General features: G+C 33.6%; 2 protein-coding genes across 2 annotated transcripts; one reads left to right on the forward strand and one right to left on the reverse strand.

Annotated features, from left to right (window-relative positions):
• Positions 1 to 940: 940 nt before the first annotated feature.
• LOC114389080 (4-hydroxy-tetrahydrodipicolinate reductase 2, chloroplastic-like) lies at positions 941 to 4663 on the forward strand. The gene is made up of 8 exons (XM_028349670.1): positions 941 to 1285; positions 1484 to 1721; positions 2292 to 2425; positions 2522 to 2596; positions 3302 to 3403; positions 3649 to 3758; positions 3847 to 3934; positions 4300 to 4663. The coding sequence occupies exons 1-8, from the start codon at positions 1067 to 1069 to the stop codon at positions 4366 to 4368; spliced, it is 1035 nt and encodes a 344-aa protein (XP_028205471.1). The 5' UTR covers positions 941 to 1066; the 3' UTR covers positions 4369 to 4663.
• Positions 4664 to 6035: 1372 nt separating this feature from the next.
• On the reverse strand, positions 6036 to 11095 carry LOC114390902 (common plant regulatory factor 1-like). The gene is made up of 13 exons (XM_028351830.1): positions 10878 to 11095; positions 9613 to 9735; positions 9470 to 9523; positions 9125 to 9217; positions 8943 to 9023; positions 8601 to 8642; positions 8337 to 8497; positions 8139 to 8187; positions 7974 to 8022; positions 7327 to 7562; positions 7110 to 7187; positions 6770 to 6895; positions 6036 to 6686 (listed from the first exon to the last, which is right to left on the reverse strand). The coding sequence occupies exons 2-13, from the start codon at positions 9676 to 9678 to the stop codon at positions 6447 to 6449; spliced, it is 1275 nt and encodes a 424-aa protein (XP_028207631.1). The 5' UTR covers positions 9679 to 9735; positions 10878 to 11095; the 3' UTR covers positions 6036 to 6446.
• Between the last annotated feature and the right edge of the window lie 329 nt (positions 11096 to 11424).

The following is an 11424-nucleotide window of genomic DNA, read 5'->3' on the forward strand; positions in this document are numbered from 1 at the left end:
GATTTGAATTTGATTTTGTTTTGAAAACATGTTTCAATTGCAAAATATGATTTCATTACAAACAATTGAATGTTGTTTACGAAAAAAGGTTTATACATTTTTTAAAATCACAATCCAACCCCTCTTCTTATAATATTTATCTTAAAAAAATATGAATATTAATAATGAATTTTATTTTATTATAAAATCAATGTATGTAATGAACAAGACTCTTTTTAAGCTTGTTGTCCTAGTTAGGCATATAGACCTGTTGTCTTGTTTATAGGTCCTTACAAGAGTATGTAAAGACTAGAACTTAAGAAACATAATATTATCTCTGGTCTTGGTCTTGTATATAAGAAACAATTATCTAATTTATCAAAATCAATAAAAGTTGTTAGATTGGCTAGTTAATGATAAATTAAAATTTTATTCCAAGACTACTCACCATATTAAATGGTTCAAGAAATTATTATTTTTTAAAACATAAATTTTCAACCAACGAGTATCTCTTGTTTTATTGAAAGTTCAATAAATGCACCTACTTTCATATATATATATATATACTATTTATAGGCCTTACAATTAATTAGGAGTAAAAGAAAAAACATCAATAAAATAGTCTTATATTTCTTATAATTAGAACCAAGGAAATATTATCGATAAAAAATATATTTTTTATCTTTTATATATAAGACCACAGATGTAATATTAACTCTCAAATTGACTATTTTTTTTCTTCATATAAATGAATATTGGACCAAATAATTAATTTATTAAAAGAGATCTCTAATGATTTTTACGGCTTAAAAAGCATTAGTTTTGGATTCTAGTTGGATGAATGATAAAAAAAAATTCTTGTTCCTGTGTACTAAGGGCCTGAAAGGCTAAGCTACGAGGATTGTTTCAAGAATTGGGCCATTTCAGGCCCAAAACTTTACTCATCACTCACTTCCCTCGACAATGGCGGACGAAAGAGAAAGAAAGACTCTGCAAAAACCTATCCTGAAACGGTTCGCAGAGAGGCAGCAAAACGCTAAAGCCCTAAACCCCCATATTGAGCTTTCTCCCTCTCTCTCCGTCTTCGATGGCAACATCTCTTCTGAAAACTCCGCTCAATGTGTTCAACAGACACCACAATCACGTCGCATTCTTCTCCAATGGCACAAGTGCAAGAAGCAGTGCTCCAATTTCGCAGAAGAGGAGATCGCGTCCATTCCCCGTAGTGTCAATGGCATCCACACCGGTTCAAACTTCTCTCGAAAAAACTGAACTTTCGTCCAAAAGCACCGGTCTTCCAATAATGGTAATTCACCATGATGAATTAATTTTGCATTAGTTCGTTAAATTATTGATATCTCATTATAAAACAAACGTGCAGTAAATAATTTTATGAATCTGAGTCATAATTATTTGTATTTCTGACATGTATGTTTACTTGTTGGTTGCACTGTCTTTGTTTTGAAACACAGTAAATTAGTTTACATAGCTTTGTTTTGTTTAGGTTAATGCATGTACTGGAAAAATGGGAAAGGCTGTGATTAATGCGGCGGAAGCTGCTGGACTGAATGTTGTTCCTGTGTCGTTTGGCTGTGAAGAGGAGTCTGGACAGACTTTTCAGATTGGTGGAAAGGAGTTTCTAGTGCATGGTCCTTCTGACAGGGAGAGTGTTCTTGCATCTGTGCTTGATAAGTATCCAAATTTGATTGTTGTGGATTACACAATACCCGATGCAGTCAATGGTATGTAATGAATTTTGAAGCATACTTTATTATATCATTGGATTGAAGCCACATCTTAAGCTTTTTTTTCATCTTATTTATAATGCAAATTATCTTTGAAGATTTAGTCTTTAACCGAGTTGAATGATATGTGATCCATGTAACCAACCTCACCCCACTGGGACAAGGCTTTGTGTTGTTGTTGTTGTGGTATTTATAATGTAAATTATGAAATCTCACTAGTGGCAAAGGAAAGGAAAAATCTTATGTTTCAAATTCATACACTCCAGTATCTTTTATGCTTTTGTTTTCTGATTTATCTTAAAATGAAACTCTATTTTTTTATTACACAAGTCTTTACATATTAAACATAGGAATTGAGGATATTGTATATGACTGCATAGAATGTGTAGGCTGTACATGGCCTTCTTATTGACCAGTGTACATTATGAATTTGCAATTCCAGACATGTGTTTTGATTTTCATGATAGAAACAAAATTGGAATTTTTATTTTATGATCTAGGATTGGGAGAGTTTTATGCAGATTGTAATAGCATTGGAGATATTTATGAATGCATGCTCATATGCAGGCAATGCTGAGTTATACAGTAAGGTTGGGGTGCCCTTCGTGATGGGAACCACTGGTGGAGATAGGGACTTGTTGCATAAGACCGTGTTAGATTCAAACATTTATGCTGTGATATCCCCACAAATGGGAAAGCAGGTATATATCATAATATCAGAGAACCTTGATCAAAATGTCATGTTTCTCAGTCTCGTAGTCTGTCATCCTTATGTTGCCATACTTTTTTTCCTTTAGGTTGTTGCTTTTCTTGCAGCTATGGAAATTATGGCAGAGCAATTTCCTGGAGCCTTCTCTGGGTATTCCTTACAGGTAACTCTTTTGCTTCATTGACATTTTGGGGCTTGGGAAGGGTTTTGTTAGTTATCCTAGTACAGGCTTTGAATTGTCTCTGCTTATTGTCCTGATGTGAAAATAAAAAATAAAAAAAATTTGGGGTTGGGGTGACTAAGTCATCCTTTTCTCACATGTATCTCATTCTATTATATTCCCACTGAAACTAACTCACTAAATCACTGAAAGAGGTTCAAATAGACATATTGTACAAATAAAATGGAAGAAGTTTTAAAATGTTTGAAACTTGAAATGGCTGTGGTGCAAGTAAATCATTTGCTTAAACTGCTAATTTAGTGGAACTGGCAATGCTTGTGCTAGAAAATACTGCCCAGCTGTTTACAATTGGAAAGAGTTACAGTAATGCTGAAGTTACTATCATACTTGTTGCCAAGCCAAAAGTATTACGACAGATTTATCTCTGAACACAAGATAGTATACCAAAATATCATATCCTATGTTGCTACTTGCTACTAGTATGTGATTGGGATATTCTCAAGGGATCTTGTTTTGGAAAGCTAATTATATAAATGTTCAATAAAAAATGTTAGGTTACATGTACCTAATCCTAAAGTAAAAATTTTGTTGTGTTTCTTAAACTCTTAATTTTAATGCTTCTTTTCTTTTAATTAAGCTTCTGTTTGATGTAATATTAAAATCTGATGCATTCGTTCAAGATTGTAGGTATTGGAGTCCCATCAAGCAAGCAAAGTTGATGCATCTGGAACTGCAAAGGCTGTAATTTCTTGCTTCAACAAACTGGGGGTGTCTTACGATATGGATCAGGTGTGTTAGATCACATTGCATGGTTCAATGTGGTATAGCGCAGTTGAACTCTCAATTTTACTAAGACAGTTTTATTGGTTCCCATGTTTTGTTGATGTTAAGGTTAAAGTAACGTCCATAACTTCATGTTATCACCAAGTTGGCATTTTGTTGTTTCTACACATTGCACTATTGTGGCCTTCGTATTAGAACTACAAATTCTTACGGGTTTTCTTTCTTTCTTTCCTTTCAATGAATTTCTTTAGATAAAATTGATCAGGGATCCCCGGCAACAACTTGAAATGGTTGGAGTCCCAGAGGAGCATCTATCTGGTCATGCGTTTCATATGTATCATTTGACATCCCCAGATGACACGTAAGGATTGACTTTTTCACTTGATTATCATTCTTTTATATGTTTTGACATATTTTTCTCAATCTGTTCTTTTAAAAAATTGTTGCAGAGTTACATTCGAATTTCAACATAATGTTTGTGGTAGATCAATATATGCGGAGGGCACTGTTGATGCTGTGCTGTTTCTTGCTAAGAAGGTGCTGATAATTCCATTTAACTTACATATCTTATTATCTGATTATCCATCTTAAATCTATGATTAGGGATGCCTTCATTTTAAAAAAATACTAGGGGTTGTTCATCACCCTGAACTGGTGTCTTTGTTCAATCTGTTTCAACAAGTAATAATACATTAATGAGAGATCATACAACAGCTCTAGCCCACAGAAATAACCAATGCCATACCACAATGCTTTGCACGGGAAGCTTTACAAGTTTACAATAATTATAATATTATCAAACGGATGTTATCCTACCATGCTGTTATGTTTAGCCAGAAATATACTACTTTAATCACTCGCTGCATACAATATTTGATTGGAAACTTGTTTGATGTTTGCAGATTGAAACAAAGGATCCCAAGAGACTGTATAATATGATTGATGTCTTGCGAGAGGGTAATATGCGATGAAATTTTCTTTGGAATCTGGGTGCAGGATGTCAAATGTAGAACTTGCAATAAAAGAGATATGACATTCTAGTTTTTGAGAACCAAACAATTTTCATCTTCTGTTCGTGATCTTTTTTGATAAGTTAGGAAAGCTTAGTGTATGTATCATTAAGAATCGACTCTAGAGCTATGTAAACACTGCTTATGCAACTTTTGTTAATCGGATCACTTTACAATCGCTTTTCCGACTGTAATATTTTTTGTTCTTCTACTTGTATCGATTATGAATTTCGTGATAATTTTTCTTGAACTTCAATTATGCCCCTACGTTGCCTACATAATTTGAGTTTCAGATCGTAAGAAACTAGTTATAAAATTAGTTCATGGAATTGATTGTAAATTGAGTTATTATAAATTTCTTGATATTTTATCTTTGATTTTTTTTTAAAAAAAAATGTTTTTTGATACATAATCTACATTATATTTACTGAATTTAGTGAACCTCTACCCCACCACCTTTTTCCTACCGTAGGAAGGTTAAAAGAAAATAGACAAATTCCTAATCATTCAACGAAGGCTTTTTTTCCCAATCATTCAACGACATTAACATACCCACATGATATGTGATACCTAACAAGCAAACCTCGTCTAAGTGAAGTGTGTACTGTATTCAGATAAGATTACCTAAAAAACCACTTCATTCAACAAATAAGACTAATTATTGTTGTAATCAATTATATAAAATGAATTCTATGTTTAAATATGTTAAATGTTTACTTTTAAAGAAAACTAATCTATTTCGCTTGAACTATTTAAAATAATTTTTATGATAAATTAAAAACTTTAGAATTTATAATAATTAATTTTGTATTTAAATTAATTGCAGAAACAATTTATAGCTTTTAATCATAATTTCCAAATAGAAAAAAAACCATTTCCTTTGTGATGATCATAATATTTGGTTTAACTATGTAAAATATAAGTAGTTCTATATTTATGTCTCCTAAATTATAATGATTAGGGTTCAATTTCTGACTTAAAAAAAATATAATCGTGATTAAAAAAATCACTTTATTCATAAAATGAGTTAACCCAATGGTATATATATATATATATATATATATATATATATATATATATATATATATATATATATATATATATATATATATATATATATTGTATTTTGAAAATTATATTCCCATAAACGTTATGCTTGGGGATAGCATTCCCATAAGCATGTTTGGTTATCACAGAAATTTTAGAAAATAAAAATAAAAACTTAATCAAAAAATTAAAAATAAAAGTGAAATAAATGTGAAAAAAGAAGTAAGGATAAATAGTTATTATAGAAAATAACTGTCATTTCCATGGAAATTCAAGATACCCACCGGAAATAAAAAATAACGAAAACATGCTTATTTCATATTCCTAGGAATATTTTCGCAAAATGAGAATGTGATATTCCCAAGTTTATATTCCCAAGAATCTTTCTTGATAATTTGAAACAAGCTTTTTCTTAAGATCAACCTAGTAATGGAAGATTTAAATAGTTTCCTTTAAGTTTAAATTCAAAACAAAAACTATTGTATACATTTATATAATAACACCAATTTTTTTATCATTCAGATTAACATTTCCAAAATGAATTCAATCCAAATGCACACTAAGTGGTAAAACACACATGGTAAAAGGTAACCACAGCCACAACATGAGGAATTGCTTTAAAGTATACAAACCAAAACTACCAAAAGTCAGAATGCCTTGACTAAGATACCATTAGAAAGATCACACCAATATAGTTAATACACAACCAATTATACAGCGGCCGACAAGCCTCTCTTAAAGTCTAAACTAAATCCCTAATACTCTTCAATTTACAAACTTTTAAAGTTGTCATTCAATTCTGTGAAATCTAGTAAAATACAGAGTTTATGCCCTAAGAAACTCACAAGCAAAGAATTAGTTCTGGTCTATATAGATGGAATTAGATTGTAAAATTCAGCTGATCCATCCCTCTGAAAACTGTTAGCACCAAGCTGTAATTTTGGGCTTGTAATATGCCAAAATTACATAATTAGCCAGTGCAGTTACTGGTTTCAACCAGCTGCTACAGCATTAGCTCTAGGATTTGTATCCAGTAGTTGATGCAGCTTTGCACCAGAATTTGGTTTGTTCTCGCAGATATCATTCTCATTCTCTGCAGTTCTATCATTAGATCCGGAATTGTTAACTCTTGATAACAAGTTTTCTGTACTTACAGGTGCAGCCCTCTTGCTGTCAATGCTGCTCAAAGTTATCTCTTCCCTTGGTCCCAGTTGAGTATTTATCAGTTTTTCCTGAATAAAAAGCAATCAAGTATTCAATATCACAGAATACCTATGAAATGTCACAGTATAAAGGAATATTATGGGAACAGTACCCTCAATGCAGAATTTTCCATCCTCATCTGCTCAGAACCTTCAGTCAGTCGAGTTATTTCTGACTTCAGAGACACATTCTCAGCAGTTAACATCTCAACTTTTCGTGCCAATTCTTCAGTCTCGGCCTAAACAGAGGAAATATGAATATTAGTTATTAACTTTCCTCTTGTCAGAACAATCCTTTTCCTTTTTAGTTATTTTATTTTATTTTTTGAGGCTACATATGTGTACATGCAACAAGTGAATAAACATGTGATAGTAATAAAGAAACTAAACAATTTGTCTTTTATCAGACAAGACACGATGGAAGGTTTGCAAGTCAACAAACTAAATGTATACCTGCTTCCTCAGCCTGGACCTTCTAGCAGATTCACGGTTAGATTGTTTTCTCCTCTCCCGTTTCAGCTCACGCTCATTCTAAGGAATTAAAAATACACACAGGAATTAATTTACTGTCAGTAAAAGATGGACGGTATTGCATAATTGTTCTAATGTGTTTCACAAGCATCTCTAATGTACTAGACATGATCCGAGACATTAGAACAAACCATTATACCTGTAACCAAGTTTCATTACGCACAACTGCACAAGGTTGTGCGGCACTTGTGGAATTTGCCTTAGAATGAACAGTCGAAGGGTTCCTCAGCTCCAGTGCTGTGGCCATACCTGAAGAAACTACAGGTCCAACTAATGTTCCTGCAACACTAGCTGGGGTAGCTGACACAATCTTTTTGGAAGATGCAGTCTCTTTGGAAGCCGGACCATTTTGTAGCTCAGTTTTCCCTTCTGCATCTGCTTGTACAGATTGATATAATATATAACCCTCAAAACACATATTATGTTGACAACTTTAATTCCTAAAATTAATAGCTGAAGTTACTTAAATATCACATTCTGCATGCAAGTATGACATTTTCTTGATAATTGCATACAAAGAACACCAAAAGCTTGACTGTATTAAGTCTGAAAACCAGGTAAAAAGCCCATTCAAGTATCCCATTTGTCAAACTAATCAGAAAGTTAAAACTTGGGTAATTTCATTAACTGTGCATAAGTAATAGGATAATATCAACTTATCAAGACCATAGTACCATACTCAATGATCTAGTTGACAACATTGCACAGTCATGACACCAAAAGTATAACTGTAATCCAACACAACTCTTTTGTTCATCCAGATGCAACAGTGAATAGGAGTCATACCAGTGATCGGTGTTCCTTCTCGGCTTCTTTTCCTTTTTGTTTGATTAGCCTGAGCATAAAATTAACAAATAACATAATTTAGTGCTTCAATTTGTCAGATCATTTAAATAAAATAGACTGCTAGTGCACACAAACAACAGATGTTAATGGTGAGAAAGTTCTCACCCCTGCAGTGTTGCCATCACTTCCGTCGCTGGAACCCTCAGTATCCACACTGTTCATGTGAATATAAATTTTGTCAGTTATTCATATCAACCTACTAGAATAACTCATGGACCAATATTCTATATGGGGGAAGAGGGAAGTAGAGTTCATTCTGGTAATAAACTAATAGTCATATAGAAAGAAAATAGATCAACAAACCTCTGTGACAGCCTGTTTTCAGCTCCTCGCTCAGCACTCTCAGCATTGCAATTGCCTATTGACATTGCAAGCTCATCAAACCCTTTCAATTTCTTCACTAAACCCTGATTAGTATTTCCAGAGAATTTGGTTGGTGATTCTACGCTTGAAGGAGTCCCAGCCTGCATCATTTTGCCAAGTCAAATACATGATAATGTTAGTATTCAGGGAATTGATCAGAAGATTAGGAACTGAGAAGACATTTAAGAGAAAATCAAAACTTACAGCAGGTGAAGATGGAACTCCTTGACCATGTGAGTGTGGCCCCTATATTTTACCAATATAATTAATGAGTACATAAAAAAAATTTCCAACGACAAAGGTTTTTTACATTAAGAAGATCAAAGAATGAAAAAATCAAGAGGTTAATAACAGCTGAAATGCACCCACATGAATAACTCTCAAAATACCAAGGAAAAAAAGAAATCATATCTTAATACATTCCTAACATTTTAAAGTCCAGATGTGTAAATTAAAGTACACTTGTAATCAACTAATTCATGGACAAAAAAAAAATAAACATAAATTATTACAAATGCATACACACACACACAAGAGTAGACTTACAATAGCAACTGCAGGGTGAGTATAAACCCCTCCATGCGAATAAAATGCTGCATAAGGTGGCCCATAAGGTTGCATCATAGGCTGGAAGAAAAATAAGCCGGCAAATTATTCATCCCTGCCATTTAGGATGTATACCAGAGACAAAAAAAAAACCCACAGAAAATGTTTTTTTGGGGCACTACCTGTGGCGGCCCCCACATGTATGGGTGTGGAGCATGACCAGAAGCCACAGCTGAGTTGAAGTATGGTGGAATGTTGACTCTTGGCCCATAATACTAATATACAGCAAAGTTGATTGGCAATTCGCAAGAGGGAACAATAGAAATAGGTTTCATCAGATCATTGGTTTATGAATTGGTAAAAATAGAAATACATGGACTAAGTGAGCATAGTACTATTTGAACTAGTTAGAGTAGTTATTCACATTGAAGTGAATTTAGATAAATCAACAACTAAGACATGAAGATATGATAACTAAGACTTGAATCATTAAGGTACAAAGGAAATGAAGGCAAGAGGTAGGTAACCTGCATGGCAGCCCAATCAGGATAGACGTGAATATTAGGTTGGTTGGTCTGCTCCTGTTAACACGATAAGAAAAAATAGTATTTAGGCACAGACTTTATAAAATGCTGTTTCCTCAAACATGCATAAACTGTTCTCAGCTTACAGTTGTTGCAGGTGAAGAAGAAGGACTTCCAGTTTTAACAGATTTCTCTTCCTCACTGTTTCCCATGAGGCAAGCACCAAAAGAAAAAGCGCCAAATCAAATATGTCCCAACAAGTTATTCAACTGCATTCAAAGAAGCTATGTTGTCAGAAAGCAAAATGTTGCAAAGACCAAAAACATCTTAAATCAGTGTTTATACAATTCAAACCCTACAACATAATCTTTCACTCTTGGAGATATAAGGTTGGCTGGGTCGTTAAGAAAGAAAGGAAGGGGGAAAAGGTTGCGGGTTTGGTCTCTCGTGCTAACAAAAACTAACAAACTAACAATTAACATTTGCCAATAAAAAAATAATCTTTCACTCTTAAACTGTGAACTATAACCCCATTAAAAGCAGAAAGGAGGAGCAATTCCAACGTTTCAAAATTATTAATTCATAAGCATAACATTAAAATTGGATGCAGGAATCAAATACAGCAATACAGTATAACAACAGTGAGAAATTTGGTTTACTCCATTAATAATGACTAGTTAGCATTAAGACAACATATTATTACAAAATTAACCTCTGCAGTTTGACATTATAATTATAGAGATGGCATCATACGAACAAAACGAATAGTCAGTCAATGACAGAATAGAAGAGGGTCAACTATGTCTTTTTGCTACCCCACAATGGATAGAAAGCGATGAACACAAACCAACAACGATAATACAACAAAATCAAACCCAACAGGACAATCCGAGAACATAATGACATAAAAGCCCTTCAAATAAAAAATTCTTTTCCACTCTCATGGTGAGAGAGAGAACTATTGAGACTCTTATATTTGCTACCTGAACCTCCGTAGTCTACAATTTACAGGCTCTACCCCTGACCCAAAATACCCCTTTCTATACTCTTCATCATTTTTGTTCAGCTATATCATATGGGAAACTAAATTTTCTATAAAAAAATTTAGCAAATAAGCGTAAAAAACAAAGAATCAAAACACAGAAAGCATGCAAATTCAAATATTGTAACACATACAACACGAGATCCAGGGCACTCCCAACTCTAATCCCTTTCTTCCATTAACTAACATATAGAACCATCCAATATTTAAATTAAAAAAAAAAATTACACCATGATTCGGTTTTCGTTGTTTCTATATATTTCTACCATGTTTTCACCTTAATCATAAAACTTCAAACTTCCATGAACCCAAAACACAAAATCAAATCTTTCAGCGTTTGAATCAACAAAGCACCGAAACTTCACGTACCTTAAAGACACCGAACTTTCTCCTTGTGAAAAAAAAAAACGAAAACCAAAAATCTCTGAATCAAAAAGCACAAAAAGGGAAGAACAACAACAATTGGTCCTGGTAGCTTCGAAGTGTCCTGAAATTAAGGTTAGGCAAAGCAATTGTGGGAGTTGTGTGTGTCTCTCTCTCTACTTTCTCTCTCTTAAAAAACGAGGGAAAGAGCTTGCTTGGGTTTCAGAGAGAGAAGGAAGGGAAGGGGTGGTGAAAAAGAAGGAGGAGGAGAGAGGGGGGCAATTTCCACGTCACCATACACGTGTCGCACGTAGGAGCTGGCGTATGCGTACGCCGTATATACGGTGGGTTGGGCGAGTGTGGTGGTTGTTGAGCTGGCCATTAATTTATTCCAGCGTCATCGTGGCCGTATACCAAAAATAATTATCAATGTCACACATTATCTTTCTCTCAACAAAATGTTAATTTTGGTTGTTTTCTTAACTCCAATGATAGATACTAATTTCTCCACGTATTCTTTTACGATTAACATAGTTTTTTTTTTTTTGAAAGG

This window comes from Glycine soja, chromosome 16 (assembly GCF_004193775.1).
Source record: "Glycine soja cultivar W05 chromosome 16, ASM419377v2, whole genome shotgun sequence".
In the NCBI taxonomy this organism is placed as follows: domain Eukaryota; kingdom Viridiplantae; phylum Streptophyta; class Magnoliopsida; order Fabales; family Fabaceae; genus Glycine; species Glycine soja.

What these genes read in the sequence shown, in the direction of transcription:
- LOC114389080 (XM_028349670.1), top strand. Translation starts at nt 1,067, where the DNA reads ATGGCAACATCTCTTCTGAAAACTCCGCTCAATGTGTTCAACAGACAC. An exon ending in TCTCTGGGTATTCCTTACAG is followed by an intron (nt 2,597 to 3,301) that starts GTAACTCTTTTG and finishes TCAAGATTGTAG; the next exon opens with GTATTGGAGTCCCATCAAGC. An exon ending in TTGACATCCCCAGATGACAC is followed by an intron (nt 3,759 to 3,846) that starts GTAAGGATTGAC and finishes AAATTGTTGCAG; the next exon opens with AGTTACATTCGAATTTCAAC.
- LOC114390902 (XM_028351830.1), bottom strand. Translation starts at nt 9,678, where the DNA reads ATGGGAAACAGTGAGGAAGAGAAATCTGTTAAAACTGGAAGTCCTTCT. An exon ending in AGAAGGAACACCGATCACTG is followed by an intron (nt 7,563 to 7,973) that starts GTATGACTCCTA and finishes CTGTACAAGCAG; the next exon opens with ATGCAGAAGGGAAAACTGAG. An exon ending in TGGAAAATTCTGCATTGAGG is followed by an intron (nt 6,687 to 6,769) that starts GTACTGTTCCCA and finishes CTTTTTATTCAG; the next exon opens with GAAAAACTGATAAATACTCA.